At 40.1% G+C, this 23975-nt stretch overlaps 2 protein-coding genes across 4 annotated transcripts in view; both read right to left on the bottom strand.

Moving 5' to 3' along the window:
- Positions 1-10251, bottom strand: part of camsap1b (calmodulin regulated spectrin-associated protein 1b) — a 29026-nt gene extending 18775 nt beyond the window's left edge. For all 3 annotated transcript variants that reach the window (XM_067616295.1, XM_067616312.1, XM_067616303.1), the window contains exons 1-2: positions 9829-10251; positions 8071-8237 (exon numbers count right to left, since the gene is read on the bottom strand). In XM_067616295.1, coding sequence (XP_067472396.1) covers positions 8071-8236 — 166 coding nt within the window. In that variant the 5' untranslated portion in view covers position 8237; positions 9829-10251. The remainder of the gene's footprint in view (positions 1-8070; positions 8238-9828) is intronic.
- A 3702-nt stretch (positions 10252-13953) lies between these two features.
- Positions 13954-23388, bottom strand: ubac1 (UBA domain containing 1). The gene is made up of 11 exons (XM_067616286.1): positions 23286-23388; positions 22920-23059; positions 21031-21151; positions 20872-20945; positions 20653-20760; positions 20396-20498; positions 19711-19819; positions 19234-19516; positions 18460-18546; positions 18071-18209; positions 13954-16515 (listed from the first exon to the last, which is right to left on the bottom strand). The coding sequence occupies exons 2-11, from the start codon at positions 23055-23057 to the stop codon at positions 16400-16402; spliced, it is 1278 nt and encodes a 425-aa protein (XP_067472387.1). The 5' UTR covers positions 23058-23059; positions 23286-23388; the 3' UTR covers positions 13954-16399.
- Between the last annotated feature and the right edge of the window lie 587 nt (positions 23389-23975).

Raw genomic sequence — 23975 nt, 5'->3', positions numbered from 1 at the left:
CAGACAGATAGGCATGTTTGAAGCAGAGCCTAGTAGTCGTAAATGTACACACATAGCAACTTGTGAGTCAAAACTATTTTATTAGAATCAAAAATTAATATAATAAAGTAGCTGGCTGGACTTAAACGAGTAGTCGGCTTATGGAAAGCTCTGTTCTCAGGTGACACGGTGGGTTTCTCCACCAATACTGGAGCCACAAAAACTAAAAGAAACAATGACCTACACAAGAGATTCAGTTGCTATGGATGTGAAGTCATTCTCCAAAAAAAAAAAATCAGAGACCACAGCCATATAAGGGCATGGGACAAAGCATGCTCTATACTCTAAGGTAAACTACACACTGAAGCTTAAAATAGGTCTGGAATGATGCACAAAACCTGTCCAAAATCCTCCACTTCTCAACAAAATGGTGTGGGCAGAGAAATATCCTTGTTCCATTAAATCTGTTTTGAACTATGCCTGAGCTCCGGCAACACAGCATAAGCCGTGTGTGTGTGTTAGTGTGTGTGTGTGTCTGTATGTGAGTGTTCTTAGTGTCTGCTCTCTGCTCTGACTGACAGGATAAAGGGAGCCGCTCGTCAGCAATCTCCTGTTCACGAAAACAGGAAGGCAGGCGGGCAGCTTCTTCCATCGGCTGCCCGACACTGCTATACTTTATGGGAGATAATACACTAAGCACACATACAGAACTGCAGAGGTGTTCCACTTCTTGTGGAAAACATTAAATAAAAAAATAGAGCCTTTTTAAGTCCTATTGTGTTGCTGGGCGTCGGTTTTCTGGACATTTTTGTGGCCTTCATCGCATTGTAGTGAGGGTTTGATTAGAGCTGTAATGACTAGTCAACAGACAGAAAATTAAATTGCCAACAATTTTGATAATTGGTTAATCACTTGAATACTTTTTAAAGCATGAATGCCACAAATGATCTGGTTCCAGCCTCTAAAACCTAAATTTTTACTGGTTTTCTTCGTCATCTATAAATGGTTAAATGATCTTTTGGTTTGAAGATGTAAACTTAGAGGAAAATGTGATGGATATCTTTTACTAGTTTATTTGTAGACTAGATGATTATTTGTTGCAAATTACTAATCCAATTTAATTATTAATGTGACCGTTTATTACGTATAAGCACATTTTTGTCAGGATTAGCGTTGAACAGGTTCAACATCACTGGTGGGGTTTCCTAGTTTTAACACATTTTTTCCTTTTTTTTTGTGGTTCTTCCTAAAACTTAAGTGTTGCTGTTCTCTCTCCTGACTTTGTTTTTGTGTCTGCTCTTCTGCCTGTAAACTGTTCGTCTGGCGTATCACACTCTCTGATCCAATTTAGGAAACAATAAAGAGCCTCAGTTTGACGCATCAGACCTCCCTGCTATTGTAAATATGAAGATATGTGGTCATGTGAGTATAAGATTACATAAAGGTATTAACTGAAATTGTTGCTGTCTGCCACCGTACACATGGTGCAAATAAGAAGGTCATTGTACAGTAGCATTAATCTATTATGCATAACATCCAGTCGTGTGGGTCATTCCTGGAGAGCTGTGTCTGAGTATATAAACACACTGTAACAGTGGGAGTGATTGTGTATGAAAACAAAGGGGTCGGACCAGGGCAAGTCTTCACGTCTGACTTCATTCCACAGACATTGATGTTGCGTGGCAGCTGCCCCTCCACCCTCCCGCCACCAGGAACCAGGCTGAAAACATTTTACTAACAGGGATGGGGTGGAGCACGAGAATGAAGATGAGCTACATAAGAATCAGCCGACCATGATCAGCACAAGCTGAGGGTGAGGACTAGCAATAACCCTGCGATTATGGCAGGTGCTCGCTCTCGCCGGTGTTGTGTCTGGCTGTCTGTCGCTCAGGCTGGGAGCAGCTGTGGCACACACACAGAGGGCAGTAGGACAGGAGTGCATGTACACAAACACAGACGGTGCACGCACGATCAAAGGCTCGACATGGAAGCAAGGGGTGATGAATACACACCAGATGCACCTGAACCCGTCACCACCCCCCGCATCACGGGGTGGCCGCGTTCATATCTAATGAACTACGTCACTGAGACCGTTTACGTGACTCCGCTACGGTCTGTCACTCATTGGGTGAGTCAGGCTAGCAACTGTGCAGCATTAGCAACATAGCAGACACCATATGATGAGCCATAGGGTGAAAAGCATATGGGCCTAATACATTCTGTTCCCATGGGAGGGAGATAATTGCATCTGCACCTGAGGGTTGCCTTCCTGCAGGCTGCCAAAGCTTTGGGGATACTGTATGCTTTCTGAACAGCATCTCCAACCAAGATCATCCGTGGTGCATCGTACTGTTTGTACAGAGACGTTCTTATGCTCCATCTTTCAGTCTGCGTCATTAGCCAAAGCCTGTGATGACAGTGAACTGAGCAAGCCAATGCCATTATGCCAGTCAACCTTAATATGAACTCAGACTATATTTCAACCTAAGTAATGAATGGTAGAGGGGGTTTTGAACAAAAACACGGGAGGAAAAAACAAAACAGACAATTGCTTTGCAGCCATAACCTGGATTACCATTAAAACTCACGTTTTATTGTCATCTGTTAAATCCTTCCGTGACATCAGGAAATCTGTGTAATGACCACAGATATGTAATGACTTCAAATACAAAGGAAAGCTTGAACTGAACTCTGAAATAATGATGGATGATATGACCAGAGACACTGATGCAACTGACATGCAAAACAGTGAATTACGGGACGTGTGCATCAGATAGCAGAGAAATGAACACTGACCAAGCTTTACTGTTACGATAAGGAGACACCCTACTGCAAATCAAAAGGTAAACAGCAACCCTGCAGTAAAACAATGGTGGTATGCGGTCACGTTAATCCTGCTACGTTTCTGACCGCTGATGATTCAAACACCTGCCAACCACTCAGGATGTTCTCTGTTGCCATGTCGGAGTTTAGAGGTTAAAAATTTATTATGTGAGTGAAGGCTCTTAGAGAAAATTAGGTCAACATTCTCACACATGACAGCGTTTTTGTTTTTTTTTCCTCCTCATGGCCAATAGAAAGAAAAGCTGAACTATACTTCCTTCTAAAACAACAAGGCCTACTGTAAATCATACAGGGCCTGAATTTCAGTCCGGGTATTGCGCATAATTTTATCAATTCCCAAAAATCTAGCACTTATAATGCAGGAAATTCCCACGCACACTTTGACACTTTGAGTCACTAGACAGTGATGTCTAATAATGTCCAGCTATCGTTTGCACCAGTGTGGAATTCGGGACACTCTGGCAGGAAGCCCTGCATCGGATGGACCGACTTCCGCTGACAACACACTTGGCGCGCTCCCTCTCTCCCTCTCTCTCTACAAGGCTACAAGCCGCCTCTGCTGCTGCAGCATCTCTCGCTAGCATATACAGACAGGTTTCAATGATATGAACTTGAAGGCCTGCAAACTTCAACTGCTGGCTAAAACGATGTCAACATTAATCCTCTGGAATCTCAGACAGGTAACGGTAACATTACAGTGCTGCGCCTTTTACCAGCTGATGTTACAAAACGTCAACTTTAAGTCGCCACCCGGATGGCGTTTCTCATACAGCAGCCTTGAAAAGAAAGCACGAGGCAGACTCAGCAAAGAATGTGATCTAATGCTATTGAAGTTGTACAGTTGCAGCGCGGAGGAGGAAACTAATTTGGTCGTCTGGTTAAATTCATGACAGAGATGGATTTTCCTCCTTTCAGAAAGCTGAGCAATGACACATCAAGTTATGGAAGCTACATTAATGAGAAAGGTCTGTCAGAAATGCACCAAGCTATTGCAAGAAGTACACTTGTGGAGGATGTTGACAAGGCTGCGCTAAAAAGTCCTGTGTTTTCCTTAGTGCTGAATGAGTCCACAGACATAAGTAACAGTAAGTGACTCATTATATTATGTAAGGTATATAGATGACAACAACATTAAAACAAAATTGTCTAGGGACTCTGAAATTGTAGCTGGAAGAGCAGACACTGTTTTTGAGGATGTGAAGCAATTGCTGACAGAGAAGAATTTAGATGGAAATAAACTTGTACTGATGGTGCTGCTGTTATGACAGCATGCCGCCGAGGAGTCAGAGAGGAATTCAACTCAGAGTTGGTGGGTGTGCATTGCACAGCTCATCATCATGCTCTTGCTGTTAGTGACGCAGCCAGATCTGTGCAAGAGGTGAAAAAGTTTCAGCAGGATTTCAGGTCAATTTTTGTATTTTTCAGTAAATTTGCCGTCAGAAGTAACAAGCTGCATGAATTGCAGAAACAACAAATGAGCCCCAACTGAAATTCTTCAGCTCTCTTCATGGTAACAAGTTTAAACAAGCTTTTTGACTTCCACACTCAAAAACCAGCTTTTGATGACATGAAGACCAAGTATGTGAGATCCTCGATAGATTAAATGCTGTTACAATGGATATTGTGTCATGATTCTCTGTTTTGGAACCAAAACAAGCTATTGTGGCAAAAACAGTCCTCTGAGAACTTCTCTCTCTATGGTGCAGAGAAACTTAAAAACCTACTGACACACTACTCATGTAATGTAAGTGCAGAGGACGCTCAGTCAAGAGTTTACAATGCTGAAGTAAATCATGGTTTCTGGTGACGCTTCATGTATACTTCATGTTCCTTTCAACAGTTTGTGGAGACTGTGTTGCATGAACATTCATTCATTAGGATCTATGGTCATACCGATTGGAATTTTGTCATGTGAACTAGATTCACCACACAAAGCAGGATTAAAACCAAATTCAGAAATTCACTGAGTAATACTTGTTTGATTTGAACAGAGCTGTTATCAAGTGGAAAGAGATGAAGCAGAGGAGAGAGTACAGGTAAAGAACAGAGCATGGAGACAAGAGAGAGTCACCAAAAGAAAGACTGAGGACACTGATGCAGCTCAAAGAGATGACCACTAAGAGAGGAGAAGCAGAAAGAGACAACCAACTACAGCATAGTTCAGAGCAGAAATCAACACCCGCCAAGTGCCAAATGAGGGTAGATTTTCCGAAATTACTCATGTTTGTCCCTATACAGTGTAGACACGCTGTTTTTTTCACTCGGCACTGTTTACCGTATGGGACATCAGCTACTCGACATCACAGCTCTCTGCTAACCTGTCACTTGCCGCCGGTCTGATGCTAGCGACCTTTAATTAAATAGCTATTAATATGTCATTATCTCAATGAAATGTACTGAAAAGAATGTATATGCAGGGATTAAGATCTGTGAGCCTGAAAAGTTGTCCAGGAGGAAATGTGTATAACGTATTTATAGATTAAATATTGTATGAATTTAAAACTGCTCTACACTTGAAATCAGGCACGGTGCCTGAGAATTTTAACTCCTGTATGTGAGACACAAAAGGGCAACTTACTATTTTGGCCAGTAAAAAATATGCTTGGCTAGTGGACTTTTTCCATCTACCAGTTCCCACTGCAGATGATTCAAAAAGATAATTTTGGACACTGGTTCAGAAAACCCCTTAAGCTGGAGGAGAGAGACGAAACGCAATCTGATGTAAGAATAGGACAATGTAAGACTTATAGTTGAGCCCCTGCTGACTCATAGCATATCTAATCTTAAAACATGCCAACACTGTACCGGCTGGTCATATGAAGGACAGGAGTGTCGGTTACTACAGGACACAGGAGTGTTTTAACTAGTGTCACTATTTGACCATTTTAATTCAACTGGAGCTCCAAATTATGGTTGGTTACCTGCTAGTAGAGGAAACACAAGAAAACAACAACATGAAGACCATTCAACACTTGTTCCACCACTGTTATGCACCCAAATAAGCTGCTTTTCCACCACATGGTACGGCTCAACTCTATTCACCTTTTTCAGTTTTTCATTGCGCAAAAGTTGTGGACAGTTCCTGCTACTTCGAGGTTCCAAGTGAGCTGAGCTGATATTAAAAAGGTGACGTGAAAACACTGCAAACAACTGATTGTTCTGTCGTTTGTCTAATTCACTGTTTTCCACTGCTTCCTCTCCTCTCTCAACCGACGCCGCGCTGTCTCTCTCTCTCGCACTCTCTCTGTTTCTCTTGTCTTTTTTAAAACGAGCCAGGAAGCCGACTACAAAGTCTGACTTTACTTTTAACGTTATCAAACAAAGAGAAATGTCCTGCCCTACACTGATACTAGAGTGCTTCCTTGTTTTATGAATGAAGCAGTACACAAGTTGAAGCAGCTGCGCTGTGTGTGTTTGACCAATCAGCGACCGTCATCCCTGCAAACCCCGCCCCAATTGAGGGAGTACTATCTGCATTGGAAAAACTAAATGCAGAAAATTTAGTGTAGAGTAGGGCCGACCCGGTACCATGTAGTGGAAACACGGCAATAAGTTACATTCACTTTACAGACCTTAATGTTCAATTCTAATTTTTTAGTCATATCCAGTCTTTCTGTGGTGATATGTTTTTCCGGCTCTGGTGTGAACACTGTTGAGGTCCTAAACTGCCACGCATGCACAGATCTAACTAACATGTGAGTCACGTGAGTACAAGAAAAACATCAATAACGTCCTCTGTGTGACAGTCAAGTCATAAACATGGATGACACGGTTGTGCTAGCATACATGTTCAGGATTACTTGTCGTGGAGAAGTGTCTCCATAAAGGCCCAACAAATATTTATGTTGCTCTCCTCCCTGTTTATTCATACCGAGCTGTGAGTTACAGACACTGAATAATGACGACATGAGGCAACAGGCGCAGAGAAGTGAGATGTTTAAAAAAAACACAATAATACTGATCTGATCGTTCTGACAGCAGTTGCGTGACCAGAGATCGGATATGAATAAGATCTAGGACCACATATGCAAGTTGCCCAGATCTGATATGATAAAAAATCAGATTTGATTTGTTCACACGTCCATGGAGAGAAAAAAAAAAAAAAAAAAAAAATCAGATCTAAGTCACTTGGAAGCAAAAAAAAAGATTTGAGCCACTTCAGCATGTATTGTGGACGTAGCCATAAATACAACAAGCTACACTGTTTGCATTTACAGCAATTTGACAAATCTCAGTTGGAGACATAGTTGCAATAGAACGCTTTTGCCCATCCTGTTGAGGTCACTTGGGTAGGCTGCATCCCTCACTAGTTTAGTTTTTTTGCTAGGTGTACCTAATAAACTGCCAACAGTTTACATGCCTTCTATTACCAAACCTCAGATCCATATTAAATTAAAGCTAAGCTGCTGACAGTACTGGTGAAGACTGTACTGAATCACAGACACAACAAGTACAGACAAAGACTCTGTACCCAGTGTAAAGAAAGTGGACTCAGCATATCAACTACTCAATAGACAATAAGCAGCGATGGTGCTGGGTTTTATTAAAGTTTCTGGTATTATAGTCACAACAGAACAAATCCTTCAGGGCGGTCCTAAAATTCATACAACTCCACTCAGCACTGAAATCTATTCAGCTCTTCTACTGTATCAACCACAGACAAGAACCATCTAGCCTTGAGGCCCACTTACTAATGCTGATACCATCTTAACAGGGAGTGTGAGTGACTGGCAGCTCAGATCAGTATTTTCCATGCTCTGAGTACAGTCTAGCAAATAGAGCCTAATCCTCACAGTGCTTGTCACTCTGCCTGATTTGGGTTCAATCTCACTGGCCATCCTACAAGAATGGAAGGATGTGGTTAAGTCAGTGAGGGAGGTTTCAGTTGCCAAGTGTCAAGAGGGAATTAGTGTTGGCTCAAGTGCACACATGCACAAATATTTTTTTTTCTTTTCTCTCGGGCTCTTGCTGTCAGTGTTTCACCACTGAAGCTCTACACATTCTGCTGAATGTTGAGAAGAGTAAACACATTGTTCCAACAACAACATCTGAAATAACTAGGAGAATAAGAAAATATGCTGCAGATTGGAGGTTCTCTTAAACTATCTTGTTGTCATAAATGTGCCACCTAACATCTAAGAGGGTAAATATATAGATATTGCTTACAGGTAAGTCATGCAGCCCAATGGCGATTTAAAGAAAAAAAAAAAACTTTGAGTGGTATGAATGTAAATTAAAATCACTTACCGATGCCATAGGCTTTAGCAAACAGCCACCGCAGGTTGGCAGCTATTTTTGCTCTGGCAGAGTCGTACATCTCCAACGGTACGACGTCCATTGTGCCTTCTGCAACCCCAGCCATATCCACTTTCCTCCTGGTACTGTCCCCGCCAGCACACAAATCAACATCCATCCTTAAAAAATAAAAAAAACAAACACATTACAGTCACAGTTAGACTGAACATATTGCTGAGCAAGGGGAAACAGCCAAATAACAGGACATTATCATCCACAATCTGCCAAGCTGCATTTCCCCTTGGCATGACTCGTCAGTGGCTTAGAGTTCTTTTTCAATAAATATTTAATTAAAATCATCATCTGGTGTTTGTTGATTATTAAGGAAAATACTGTTTTGGATGCTGCTCCTAATCCTCCTTTTAGTGGTCAATTAGGCTTACATCTGGCGGTTGAGACATAAGTAGCAAAGTGGCATCCTTGCAGGCATGATCACATTCATTATGTCAAATGCTTGATGACAGAGTGGAGACAGTGTCTCTGCAGTATCTGGTATTGAAATGATGTACCAGTCTACCGCTGCAGAGTAAAAGATATCTGATGATGATGATGATGATGATCAGTGTAACATTTTCCTACTTTCCATTAATCATCACATAAGCTGCACAAGCCAAAATTACAGGCGGAAAGTAAAACACCTGAGGAATCTTGCTGATAGCTGATAAACTACTCATACCATCACACTGATTTACAGCCTCAATGTTTACAGTTGCCCAATCCAGACTTACAACTACAGGCAAATGTTCATTTGGTGTCAGGAACCAAAACTCTTGAACAGCTTCTCTGTTAAGATTTGTTTTGCTACCTCAGTAACTACCTAAAACTAATATTTATAAACTTGCATTTGACTATTAAGTGTTTTTGGGGGTGTTATGTATCTTGCACTCATTTATTTTGTTCATCATATTCTATGTACAGTCCTAATCATTTATGTTGTTATTGTTTAGGCATGTTTTTTGTCAGTTCTCATGTGAAGCTTGGTAATTTTGTTTTTAAAAGTGTTATACAAATACAGATTATTAGTATTTCTTAACAAAAAAAGACTGTATGCAGTAAGTTTCCAGGCAGTGCCCATATCAAATTCAGTACACTTTCACTTTCAACACCAAGCTGATGTCTTGCTGTCTCATTTCCATCCCACTACCACTCTCACCACTGTTTTGTGAGGCTTAAAACACACTGGACAAGCCGTCTTACTTAACGTTTGAAGTACCTAAACATTGTGCAACATGTCCTACGCAGCATTTTTAATTACATCAATTATAATATGATCACGATTTAACATTAGAGGACAAACAAGTGCATGCACCTGCTAATACATATTGTAATACTAGTTAAGGTCTGAGCATATCACCTTTATTTCGCCAGAAAAATACAGTTACCTTGGTAACCTTAATGTTAAATTACCTGTAGCATTAACTCAACGTTACCACCTCACCATTATGTTACCAGCAACGGCCCAATGCTGGCTTGTTAGACAAGCCAGGTAATTGCTAATTAACTAGATTAGCTTTAATTATGACTTCTGTATGCTGATGCTGTGATAACCCCATTAACCAGGGAATTACCGTTAGTTGACAGGGTACAACATTTGCATTTGGTTAGCTAAGCGGCCAAGCATGCAAATGTACAGCGGCTAACCGTTAGCTGCTAGTGTGTACTGCATTCATCGGCCCAGTGAATGACGTTAGCTAGCTGGCAAGACATTACCTTGAAAGGTGTGGTGTATTTCCAAGTCACCCTTCAGTTCCGTCGGGGAAAACAGTTAACCAAGGACCTGCCTCGCTTTACAGTGGCCTGCTGTGTGGGAAATAACGTTACACCAGCAGCAGCGACGCATCATAGCCAGCTAATAATGCTAGCAGGGAGGCGGCGGGTCTGGAAGGTCTCCTCCCAGCAACAAGCGCCGATTCGCGGCCTGTGTGACAACAGCTCCACGGCAGACTTCCAGCTGAAACTAATGCCAGGCAAAAAAACAAAAGGGGAGGGTTCTCCAAGCAAGAAACGCGACGTACAGAGGCTCTTCTGATCAAAAATCTACCTCTGTGTCAGCCGCCTCATGTTAGACAGCTCTTATTCACAGCGGTGTGTTCGCGCTCTGCCCAAAGAAACGTAATTATCATCCCAGCCTGCGTGAAGGCAACTACTGCGCATGCGTGATTACTTTCCAGACTGTTATTAGTAATACGTGTGATAACCATAACGGTCAAATTCACCACTCCACCACATTTCAGAGGGAAATATTGTACTTTTGTACTCCACTACATGTATTCGACAGCTTCAGTTACTTTTCAGATTAATATTTGACACAATGGATAATATATCTAGCTTTCAAAATACAAAATTTAGGGAATTGATTTAAATTGATTGATTTTAACCCTCTTGACTTATTACTTTATTCCAGTGTGAATTGAACAGGTTCACAATTTTTCAAGTCTGCCTTAGAACAACAGTCAGGAGCCCAAATGAACATTGAACTAGGTTTTTCTTGCTCTATTCATTCCTGTTCATACTGGCCATTAGAAGATCAATTCATAATACCCCTACAATGTAAGTGATGGGGCCTCCTTCTGTGCAAAAATGTATTTAAAAGTTTATCTGAAGCTAATATGACTCTTCAGTCATCCTAATGAGTCAAATCAAGTAGATATCTTTCAGTGTGTCTGAATATGTCCAACATCTCTCTGCAAACAGAAAAAACTGAAAAAGCATCTCAAAGAAGAATTACTGAGTTTAAGCTCAAATCCCTGATTGTGAAAGTTCAATCCAAACACTTGTCCTTTAACAAAAGTACCTTTGAACCAGTGTTTTGAAAATCAATGAAGCTTTGTTTTGTTGTTTAGTCGTCCCTGTTTGGTTAAAAGTGATAGGCAATTTGGAGCTTAGCTGTCAAAAGGTGTAATAAACCTTTTATTTCTCCAGCACTTAAGACAGACTTGAAAAAATGTGAACCTATCCTTTGATATATATACAGTTTGTCTATGTACATGTTTTTGTTATTGTATTCTTGTGTTGCCTTTGTGACATTGACCAATGGTGTCATCTAGTGGTGAACAGTGGTATCAGAAGCATTTCAGTAGTAGCCAACACTGTAGGGGTGCCAACACTGATTTGTACAGTGGTGGAAGAAGTACTGAGATCTTTTACTTAAGTAAAAGTACATAAGAAAAATGTACTAAAAGTAATCATTATGCAAAATGGCCCAATGTTATATTTATCACACATGTATATATATGATTTGAAAATTAAAATTGATTCATTGTTGTGTACATGTAAGCAGCATTTTTATGTTGTCAACACCTTACACTGTTGAATTGTCTAATCTAAATATACCGATGTATATAATGCATTGGTATATTTATAATGCATCTATACACCAATCAGCCATAACATTATAATCACCTTCCTAATATTGTGTAGGTCCCCCTTGTGCCCCTAAAACAGCTCTGACTTGTCAATGCATGGAGTTCAAAAGACCTCTGAAGGTGTCCTCTGGTATCTGGCACCAAGACGTTAGCAGCAGATCCTTTAAGTCCTGTAAGCTGAAAGGTGGGGCCTCCATGGATTGGATGCTCAATCGGATTGAGATCTGGGGAATTTGGAGGCTAAGGCAACACCTTGAACTCTTTGTCATGTTCCTCAAACCATTCCTGAACAATTTTTGCAGTGTGGCAGGCTGCATTATCCTGCTGAAAGAGGCCAGTTCCATCAGGGAATACCGTTGCCATGAAGGGATGTACTTGATCTGCAACAATGTTTAGGTAGGTGGTACATGTCAAAGTAACATCCACATGAATGCCAGGACCCAAGGTTTCCAAGCAGAACATTGCTCAGAGCATCACGCTACTTCTTCTGGCTTGTCTTCTTCCCATAGTGCATCCTGTTGCCATCTCTTCCCCAGGTAAATGATGTACACGCACCAGGCCATCCATATGATATAAAAGGAAACGTGATTCATCAGACCAGGCCACCTTCTTCCATTGCTTCATGGTCCGATTCTGACGCTCACGTGCCCATTGTAGGCACTTTCAGTGGAGGACAGGGGTCAGCATGGGCGCTCTGACCAGTCTGTGGCTACACAGCCCCATATGCAGCAAGCTGCAATGTACTGTTTTCTGACACCTCTCTATCATAGCCAGCATTAATTCTTTCAGCAATTTGTGCTATAGCAGCTCTACTGAGGGATTGGACTAGATGGGCTAGCCTTTGCTTCTCATGTACATCAATGAGCTTTTGGCCCCCTTGACCCTGTCGTAGGTTCACTGGTTGTCCTTCCTTGGACTATTTTTGGTAGGTACTGACTGATGCATACCGGGAAGACCCCACAAGACCTGCTGTTTTGGAGATGCTCCAACCCAGTCAATTAGCCACTACAATTACCCCTTGTCAAAGTCACTCAGATCCTTACACTTGCCCATTTTTGCTGCTTCCAACACATCAACTTCAAGAACTGACTGTTCACTTGCTGCCTAATATATTCCACCTCTTGGCAGGTGCCATTTTAATGAGATAATCAATGTTACTCATTTCACGTGTCAGTGGTTTTAATGTTTTGGCTGATCGGTGTATCAGTGAGAATGTCAGTTTTAGTGTGACCTTCTATGGTGGAGTTTTGTAATATCAAGAAAATCAGGCTTTCACTGCTATTGTCTTGTGTCAGTATTACTATTCCAGCAGGGAGGTCTAATTTAAGTATATATTTCAATGAATTCAACTCATTCAATTTAGGCAATGTTTTATTTTTATACAGTTATCTTGAATGACCCATAAAGCACCACTGATCATTTTTATTGTAAAGTTTATAAGATTATTCATTCAGGTAACAATGCTACAGTAGGTGCAAGAGGGACAAAAACATCAAATATGGAGAAAGACAGACTCTCCACACTTTGGTTTAATTCTAGTATTTAATAATGAAGACCAGCTTTCAGTCAGTGGTCCTTCAAAAGGGTAAATGTTTGACAAAATGAAATATTAGAGCTTATAATAACCTTAAATAATATGTATGGGAAGTGCAGTTGTTAGTATCCAAATACAAAGTTCTATAGATGCAACATATCAAAAATAAATAAATAAATAAATAAATAAATGCAGAGAACAATCAGGAAAAATCAATATGAGGAAATACTGCACAAAGATTTGGGAAGCTGTCATAAAGTGCAGTACGTCCAACCCTCAAATGCATCATTTAACTCCATGAATGTTATGATGCTTGTATCAAACCCACATGATGTAGTCTAGTGTTGTGAATCCAGTGCAGTTCTGTACAGTTATAAAATAGAAAAAAGTTAAAACAAATGTCTAAAAAAGTTGGTAAATGTTCAACATACAGTAAATAGTATTGGTGACAAAATGCACTCAAAGTATCAAAAAGTACTACTTAGGCCCCTGTCAGTATTATATTAATACTGTATATTATTGGATCATGATGCATTGAAATGTGAGTGTATTCATGTTTTAGCTGGTTTAGGTGAAGATCATTTTAATCGCCTTATATACTTTATGGCACTTTCATCTGTAATTCATCACATTTTATGAACTGATCACATTTTGTTTGTAAAATCTTGATCTGCACAATAACCAGTAACTACAGCTGTTATATACATTTAGTAGAGTAAAAAAAGTACAGTATTTCCCTCTAAAATGTAGTGCAGTAGAAGTTTAAAGTAGCAGAAATTGTAATAAACTGAACTGAATACCTCACAGGAAAAATCTGTAATACATCTCTGTAGTTCTTTGTTCTGACAGTAAATAACACTCCTTCCCTCATGAATTTGTCCTGCCACTGTTTCGCTAACCTATCATTCAATTAAAAAAACACAGAATCCAGAAGAGTACAGCCACAAAAAATAACTTTAATGCAATAGTGATTTAGATGCCAGTAGCCACGAGGCTGTGTGAATGAACAGAGTGTGAGAGTATATTGCATAGGTTGTTGATCTGGGACAGTCCTGCATGAAAGCTGAGTGAAAACATTAACCTCCAACATTTCTCCAGTGTCCCCAAGCAATACAGTTCAGTTTGTTCTTTTCTGTTCCTGTCGACCGATTTTAAATATTTCAGCATTTTCTGTGGACCTTTTTTTTTTTTTTTTTTTTCTTTTTAAACGTACAATCTCCCAATGTTTGTTTGAGGATATTACAGGAGAGAGATGTTTTTGTATTCATTGCCGATGCAAAGCATGGAGGTGGTGAGACAGTTGCTCACTGTGGCCATGATAAAGATCCATGTCGCTGCAGTGCAGAAAATGTGCAGAGAGGCTTCCAGAGACGTGCACACATCCTGTGTAGAAATCCTCCTTCATTCAAAACTGTTGCATTTCTTTAAATCACACTATGACCTACAGTACCAGTCCATAAGCACATTTTTTTATAATGGTTTGTAAAAACAACATTTGAATCATTTAATTTTTTTTTTTCACATTTGTAGATTAGCTTTGAGGTTTGCTAAAAATTTTATAAATAAGAACAAGTTTCTAGTTTGGCTTTGATATAAATAATGCAATAATACATAGTTCAAACAAACACTTCTTTCTAAAAACATTTAAATATTTTCAAATATTGCATTTACGAAACCATGTCTTGTGGTGCTCTTATTCATAAGCAAAGTTCTAGACAGATTAGTTAAAGCCATTTTCAAATGCCAAACTAGAAGGGGGTAAGCAGAGGTTTGCTAGAACGACAGGTTTAGAAAAACAATCTCAGCCTCCCTGAGCAGAAAGTCACATCAATACCACATTTTAAATATTGAATAAAAACACTCAAAAGCTTGGCAAAACACACCACCCTCCATATGGTTTTTAAACTCTCGATACAAGGCGGAGAGGCGTAGCTCGCCGCCTTGTATCTGGAGATTTGAAGTACTCAATGCAAAGGCTAATATTGTGTATCACACTACCCATTGCAGTTCACACATCTCTAACACTCAAATCAAATATATTTCTTTACAGGTCAACGGAGTTCCATGTCCTTGCTATTGCACAGAAATACATGGTATTTTCAATGGGTACATCTACTGACAAGGCAGGTTATATAAGTGACATTTTGGTTTGGTTTGACAGCATAAATGTTCTTTGCTCTCAACAGAAAAAAAAAAAAAAAAAAGTAAACCAAAAGACCAACATTGGTTGTGTCTCAATTTCCATGTAGTATTTTCTTTTGTGTGTAAGAAGATGCTTGCACCTCTGCAGCATGAAGTGAGCATGCATCTTCATTCATTCAAATTTTACATTAAAAGGCAACCCCCACCCCCCCTTTTTTTTGATTAGGCTCCACTTCATTTAAAATCCCATACAGACCCTTCTTTTAACTTCCTCAGTGCTGCAGTGAGCGATATTCATAGAGGTGAACAAGTGCTAAATGAGCGCGACATGATAATATGACATTCAAGAGCACATTGACAATAAACACACAGGCATAATATATCATTTTCTTGTAAAAACATGACTAGACAGAAACAGTTTAGTGTACAGCTTTCCTCTAAAAAAAAAAAAAAAAAAAGGCGAGAAAGCCAAATAAATATTCTTGAAGAAGCTCGAGGACAAAATATTCTCCTCTATAAACTGAGAGGCGTTTGACCTACAGTGACCTCGCAGGCGGGCTCTCACGGCCGAACGGAGAGAGAGGTAATGTGTCTGAAAGCCCATTTTAAATGAGCTTAACAAACACTTAACTTTGACCACCAGCCTCTCAATTATAAAAGGAGTTATTTAGATGAAAACAAGACAAGGAGGGGGGATGAGGGGGGAGACAAAACAAAACATGATACTGACAGAAGGTCATACACACATTCACAACTGATGAAATGTAACAATTTAAAGAGACAGACAAAACTGTAATTGATATTTAAATATTGCAAAACATACAAAAACAGTTTTCTTTGAAGTGTAAACATTAAATTGATGTCTGATGTCATTTTTGCACATGGAGAAATTATATAAAATAAATCATGTCTGTCATAACTATAAATTGTTCTCATTAAAATGTAAAAACAACATACTAAATATCAATTTTTATTATTACTGTAATAATAATGTTTATGTTAACATTTGTTTTTGTATAAGTGTTTTTACTGTACTGTTATAAATAGTTATATGTGTAACACCTTATTTCAAACTCCTCCAGCTTTGTCTTTACAAGGCAAAAACAATACTTGTGTCTCTGTCTCAACCAGATACACACACGCACACGCACACACACACACACATCCATCCATCCATTCACACACACACGCACGCACACACACAAGCTGCCACAGTCACACAGGGGGTCACCAGGAGGCTCTATGTGCGATTGAGGGTCTGGAAGATTCTGGATATTTGGAGCATGACGGGGCCGGTCTCGGGGTCGTTCATCCACTGGGTGCTGTTCAGAGGATTCTCCAGCATGTCTTCAAACGCTGCACACAAACACAAGTCACATTGTTCAATAATATATCTGATAACTCCAGAAGCTTTAAGAATTAAAAGCATCCTTTCCTATTCTGTCAAGATACTTTCATTTTGTTGTATCGTTGTCTTTAATATCATTGTATTTACTAGATTTTTTTGATGAACTGTATCAATTTTCTTATTTTAGTACTTCTGATCCCTCAGCCTGCCCCATCCAGAGCCTTGTCACCCAAAAGCATCTTATCTATATGATCATAAAATCCAATCAAAGACGCTAAAATCAATCAAAGTTACAGAACATGAATTATAAACACTGTAGACTTTTAACTGAGTGTGAAGCTTTGTTTTCATACTGAAAAGTGAATTTCAAGTAGGCCTATAAAACATTTAGGCTGTTTGCGTAGTTTTTACAACAGTTACGCTTTGTGATGTATTTTTCAATATATAGCATGGCTTACAGACCGTTAAATATGCAAAGCCTACTCATCATCATCTTCAACACCACAGACAGACGACGTTAAGAAGCTTTTCACAATGTCTGCGTGCACTTGCTCTTAAAAAGGTATACTATGCTGGATTTTTGGGTTGGTGTTTGTAAACACACAAAGTTGGCCCCTCCTCCCTGGCTCGACACCAGAGTGAGAGAGAGAGAGAGCAGCGGTGGTCGATCGAGCTAGAGATCGAATGAAGAGAACGAGCGGCGCTGACGAGAACAAAGCCGTGAATCAGATAAATAAAACTTTATTTTCTGATTGTTTCGTAGCAGTTACGTTCTAAAGTACGAATGAACACATCCACACCTCTGCGCAACCCTGCAGGAAGGTGCCGCATTGCCGGATTTTGTGTGAATGCAGAGCTTCATCCTGTCCACTGAGGCCTCTCTGCTCTGTGTGTGTGTGTGTGTGTGTGTGTGTGTGTGTGTGTGTGTGTGAGTAGCTCAGCCCTGCGCTCGGTCAAGCAGAAACACAGACCTGCAGCTCTTTATAAATCCATGACATAGAGACAGAGAGCAGTGCAGAGGAGAGAGATGGAGACAGTGATGTAACCTGGTCGCTAAGCTACGAGCCCTGACCTCACACCCTGTGCACTGTTATTGGCTGGGGGCTAAACACCCACTGCCCAAAGGCTGATGCCCAGAAACGTCCCGAACACGGCAAAATAATAAGAAGGCAGAGGGCAGAATCTCTGCAGATACATACATCACCACACACTTCTAGTGCGTCATAAGTGATGACTGGGAGGGATTACTTTTGTTTGTATGAGTCTATATATGTTTTTTTTTTTTTAGGAAAATCCTGCATAATATACCTTTGAATACTGCTTTGGGAAATCACTCTTTGGAAACACTCTTAACTTATAAGGTTGATCGTTATTGGGAAACGAGGTCCAGGTCTGCTTCAGTGAGTCATTGAGCCTGTAGCTGCGATGAAGTTAAGTTAATACCAGAAAACAACAAGTTTTCACTATTACTTGGGGTAGAATTTTTCTTCAAAGTGTGATTTTTAATGTTTACAAAACCCCCTAACAATCTTGGCTTTTCCACTGAATCTAATTAGACTGTACCGAGCAGAGTCTTGGGATTGGTTAAACCCAGCTGGACCACTGGATTCTCCAGAATGGCTTGGAACAGCGGGCTGTTGGTGTCGATGCCTTTGTCCAGGTCTTCTGGAGAAGGTTTCCTGTCTCCCAGCAGCCACTCGCACTGCAAAACAGAAAAGCAAGTGTGAGAAGACAAATTCTCTTTCTTTTTGTGAAAACACAATGATCTCTTAAGTAAGAGTTCAGGACAGCTGACTGCTGTCACCGGAGGCTAAATCCAGGCTTTCAAGCTGAAAAAAAAAGTCTATAGTATCAAAAACAGTCGGGGCAGAATGAACCAGTCCTGGAAAACTCTACTGTAGACCAATTTCTCAAATGTAGTACTGCTGCATGTTGTGGATGTGTAAACTTACTGCAGCGTCCTGTTGGTTGTTATTCACTCTCAGAGCATCAATCACCTCCTTTTCATCAAAGCCCATCTCCATCAATGCAATGACAGCCTGAAGAGAAATAAAGAAAAAGATTGTGTGTTCAGGTTTCTCAGTTTAATCACAAAAATATCCAGTTTCTGACTGTTCTATGGCGCCCAGCAGGTATTCTGGAGAAGAAAAAGAAAAATGCCTGCATGTTGGATGTTTAAAAAAATTGACTGTAGTGCAATTTTTTAAATCGCCTTTTCACTTTTGGAGATACTGGGGAGCAGTGAGACTGGGGAAACTGAGGCAGATAAAGCCCTACAGGTAGTTAAGTGACAAGACTGTTAACTGTTGGCTGAGCAGTAACAAGAAAAAGTGATTTTCCTCTAATTTCTCTAATCTAATTTCAGTTTTCCTGTTTTCAAAGTAACGCAGTTGTATCTAGTAAAGAGAATGATTAGAGATGTTGGGGTGAAATTAGTTGGTCTTGCATCATCAGCTGTTAGATTTGGGGACATAAATAACTCAAAAGATACACAGAGTATTGACAAAGGGAACAGTGTGTGTAGGCGCTTCATTGTGTTGAAAACTGTCAAAACTGTCTTAATACAGACATACAGTACCAGTCAAACGTTTGGACACACCTTCTCAATTACTGACTGGTACTGTAGGTATACTGGCAAACCCTGCCCTTAACCTAGCAGGTGTTATAATGAGAGAGGTCAATAATAATCCATGTATGAAAACCCCCCACTAGACAAAGCCACCCACTCTTGAGTCAGGTCTGAACTCCCGTTTCCTCCGGATCCTCTTGAAGATCTCTGTGAGCTCGTCCTGCCTGTTGCTTTCGTCTGTGCTGGACTGGTTTGAAAGGCTGCGGAGAAGGTTAGGACCGGACGCTGAGGCCGAGGCTGAGGCTGAGGCAGAGGGGCCTGGTGTGGCGGCGGCCGTAGCTCCCGCCGCTCCGGAAGAGTCCTGGCTAGGTAACGGCGTGTCTACAGAGGGGTCGTCTACGTGCTCGATCAGCCATTCCATCGCCTGGGTCACCGACATGCTGCGGGGAGAGAAGATGAGATTAAAAAAAATAATAATAAAAAGTCTAAATAAGACCAGTAAAAACTCAGAATGTGTCCTCCTTTCTGTGGAAGTCTTTGAGCCCGTTCTTTCTTATAATTTCATAGTAAATTCATGCTGTAGATGATTCCAAAGATGTTTTGTGAAGTTGTTGTCAAACTAATACAGACTCACTGGTTCAATCTAAGAGCTTTGATGGCTCTGCTCTCGGGGAAACCCATCTCAGTGAGCTGCTGAAGAGCTGTTTCATCCACTCGATCCTCTTCATCTTCATCCAACATGGCTACAAGACACATAAACACAAAGAGATCTGAAACAAAAGGGTTGGGCAATACCGATGAAATGAAAAATAATCTTTAGGATCTGTTTTTCCAGCAAAAATATATATTACAACGTGGTTTAAATATGTGAAACACATGAAAAAATACTCTGATGTCAAACAAAACTCTAAAATATCTGAAAGACAGTACGTAGAATATCTAATATCTCATTTTGTCAGAGTTTTTAAACAGAATACAGTTTGTTTACAGTTCAGACAAGGGCAAAGTTAGCACGGTTGTCTCACAGCAAAAGGGTCCTGAGATTGACCTCGACACAGCCAGCTGCAGCCTTTCTGTGCAGGGTTTACGTGTTCTCCTCATATCTGTGTCAGCAAACTGGGAGCGCTCCAGTTTCCACCCACAGGTCAAGTGGAAACCCTGTACTGCCCTTAGAAGTGAATGTGTTTGTCTGTTATAAACCGGCAGCTTGTCCAGGGTGTAACCCGCCTCTTGCTCAATGTGTGCTGAAGTTATACGATCCTTGACAGTATGAGTGATTTAAAAACTTGTAAATGATTGTAAGGCGTTGTAAGTTTTACCATTGGCCTTTTTGAAGAGCTCAACAGCATCAGGATTCAAGGCAAGAAGCTTCTGGGCAACTTCTATGAGAGAAACCAGGATTTTTCTAAGCTCCGTCTGAAACTGGAACAACACAAACACACACCTAAAAATCAATACTATCTTTGACACACAATCAAATTCTGAATAGTTTAATTCTTATTCATAGAGTCTGCATGTTATGTTTAACTTTTTTAATAGACTCTGTAGGCTGAATCCGTTCCATAAAGAACCTTACATCTCTGATGTTGTGCTGGGTAACAGTGCGGTCGGTGTGGCGTGTGGAGAGGTTGGCGGTGGCTTTCAGGATAGCATCTTTATCTGGAGCCTTGTTATCTTGTTTTTTCTGTGACAACCAGGGAACACAATGAATACAGATAATAAAAAGCAGGTGGAATAAGATAAAAGAAATGCTTTCTGTTCTGTTTAAAATAAGCCGACAGTTGATTAAGCTTACCTTTTCATCTGCGCTTACGTCTGCCATCTTTGGAAGAGTCGGTGGTGGTCTTTTCTTTATGAGCAGCAAAACATCTACAACATATATGAAAGATGGTCAGTTCATGTAAATCAGTGTGGTATGCATGCTTTTTGTAATTATGCCAAAACTGTTTCATACCTTTATCTTTGAGATTTTCGTCAGCGACGGTTTTCGTGTCGGTGAGGACTCTCTCTGTAGCAGCGTGTATAAGTTTATGGTGGGTAAGTGTTTTGGGGTCTTCTAGACTTCCATGTACATACTATAAAATAAGCACAATATAGTTGGGATATTTTTTTAAATAAGAAAACAAACAGTGAACAGGTGAATTACTCTGTCAATTACTTTTTCAACACATTAAAAGAACATTTAGTCTATAAAATGTCAGAAAATAGTGAAAGATAACTCACAGTTTACAAAGGGACAATGTGATGTTTTCAAATAGCTTTTTTTGTCCAATCAAAAAGGTCCAAAACTTTAAGATATTCAATTTATAGTCATATGAAACAGTAAAGCAGAAAAAGTTGGGCATTTTTGCTTGATAAATGACTTAAACGACAGATAATGAAAACGTTTTTTGATTTGTTTTTAGTTAATCGCTGAGTCAATAAATTGGTTACCTGACTGTCAGAAACAATTCATTGACAATAATTTTCGTCTCAGTCAATTATCAATCAAAAACACCAAACATTCTCTGGTTTCAGCTTCTCTAATGTGAGGATTTGCTGCTTTTCTCTTTGTTTTAACTTTGTAAATCAAATATCTTTGAGATTTAAACTGTTGGTCGGACATGACAAGACATATAAAGACATTCACTTGAGCTCTTCGTGACAGCCCTTCTTTGCTATTTTCTGTTATTTATAGACTAAACTATTACAAGACGGGTTCACAATTTTTCAAGTCCGTCTTAAAACAAAATTCAGGCTCAAATGAACATTGAAATTGGTTTGTTTTTCTTGCTGTAATCATTCCTCCTGTTCATACTGGCTATTAAGATAATGCACTTTGAGGCCAAAATCCACAAGTCTCCTTCTGTGCAAACATTTATTTAAAAGTTTATCTTAAGCTAATATGAGGCTTCAGCATCCAAATTAGTCAAATCAAGTACATATTTTTCAACTTTATAAATCTTTCAAATGTGGCAGATATCCACTCGATATGACTAACTCAGACTGCTGACGCCACCTATAAGCTTCAGATAATCTTTTAAATGCATTTTTGCACAAAATGACTGTGGATTTTGGCCTTCATCACCTACATTGAAAGCACATTTGAAGGAGACCTTTTAATGGCCTGTATGAGCAGGAGGAATGATTACAGCATGGAAAACCTCTTTCAGAGCTCATATGGACACCTGACTGTTCTTATAAGACAGACTTGAAAAACTGTGAACCTACCCTACCTACTTACACACACACATACGCATACATATGTGTGTATGTGTGTGTGTGTGTGTGTGTGTGTGTGTGTGTGTGTGTGTATGTGTGTGTGTGTGTGTGTGTGTGTGTGTGTGTGTGTGTATGTGTGTGTGTATGTGTGTCATCATCATTGGTGAATATCAAAACAAACATGTAGGCAGAATAGAATAAACAACTGTCATCATGATGCCTGTACACATGTGTTGCTGTTATACAGAATCTGTGCATTTCCCCATGTTGTCATAAGAAACATACAGTAGACTGCAGCTTTTAGTTAGGCTTTAGGCCATAGAAGGAGAAGATTAGATGAGCTGTGTAATAATAGTCTGAAAAGAAGCATGCCTCTCAGGATAGCCACTGCAGAAAAGGGACTGAGTCGGACTAGCTAGCTTGAGAGGGGCAGCCAACCTGCTAAATTATAAATAGCAAAGTCTACCCAGTTACTATAAATACAAAGCCAGTGACACTGACAGTTTACACAGAGGGCATGGTAGCCTGCAAACACCCCAGGCAGAGGAGTGACAGGACAAAAAAAGCAACGAGGAAGATCCCCCCCCCTTCACCCCCCACCAACACACACAGACACAAACACACAGAGAGAGAAAAACCTACATGTTTCAAGCACTTCTCCTTCAGTTTCTCAACAGTGGTGTCTTCCGTGACCTCCTCCAACCACTCCGTGCCGTCCATTGTGCAGATGTGTATTTTCAACACTTTCCCTGCGAATATCTTCTCCTCCTGTACGAACATACCTGCAGCCGTGAGAGTAAAGAGTACCAGTTCAGTGACGTTAGCTAGCAGCAGTTGCTATGTGCTCCTAGCAAACTAGCGTGCTAACGTTAGCACCCAGCTAGCCGTCGTCCTGTAAAATCCACCGACAACAGAGCAAAAGCGAGCACCGATTAGCTGAGGGCCATTTTCAGTTTCCTCTATCGGTCTGCGGTGCGGTAGCAACCGATTAGCGTGTTCTGTGCTCACCCGGTTGTTTATTTTGCCCAGTTAACAAACAGGCAGCCAGCCAGCGAGTACCCTATTTTTACTGTAATATTTGAACTTTGAACTTCAACGGTGCTACTACGGGTGCATCATGGGAGTGGTAGTTCTTTTACGTCACAGCCCAAACTGGTTCAAAAAGCACCCATCAGCTTTATAAACAGTGTTGGAAGAAGTGCTCAGATCCTTTATTTAAACTGTTCGGTATTTTATTTCATATTTTATTTAATTTGTTTTCCCTTAATCTCTGATAAGAAAGGCTGAACTGGGCATAGCCATTTCTTATACAGTTTTTTATACAGTTATATTATAGAGTCTATGGGCACAGCCTACAACTGCTCCTGAGCCCCAGATCTCCAGGGGGGCCCAAAAGTGTGTCAACTGGTTTGTGTTCATTTAATTGGAGAACTGTGTATGAATATGCACCACTAAACATAATATCAACTGACACAAAAAGGACCATTGACTATTACGTTCTCAGTAAATTGATTAATGTTTGGTCTATATAATGTCAGAAAACAGTGAAAAATGCCCATCATACTTTTTTTAAATCTCAAGATGATGCCTTCAAATGTCTTATTTGTCTGAGAAACAAATCGAATTGAATTGATTATATAAAACAGAGAAAATTAGAAGGTCTTCACAACTGTAACGCTGGAACCAGGGATTTGGGGC

The sequence above is a fragment of the Thunnus thynnus genome, chromosome 2 (genome assembly GCF_963924715.1).
Source record: "Thunnus thynnus chromosome 2, fThuThy2.1, whole genome shotgun sequence".
In the NCBI taxonomy this organism is placed as follows: Eukaryota; Metazoa; Chordata; class Actinopteri; order Scombriformes; family Scombridae; genus Thunnus; species Thunnus thynnus.
The sequence above is the reverse complement of the archived record's forward strand: the minus strand, read 5'-3'. Positions and strand labels throughout refer to the sequence as shown.

What these genes read in the sequence shown, in the direction of transcription:
- ubac1 (XM_067616286.1), bottom strand. Translation starts at nt 23,057, where the DNA reads ATGTTCGTACAGGAGGAGAAGATATTCGCAGGGAAAGTGTTGAAAATA. An exon ending in AGGAGAAGTGCTTGAAACAT is followed by an intron (nt 21,152 to 22,919) that starts GTAGGTTTTTCT and finishes CTTATTTTATAG; the next exon opens with TATGTACATGGAAGTCTAGA. An exon ending in CAATCCCAAGACTCTGCTCG is followed by an intron (nt 16,516 to 18,070) that starts GTACAGTCTAAT and finishes GTTTGTGTGCAG; the next exon opens with CGTTTGAAGACATGCTGGAG.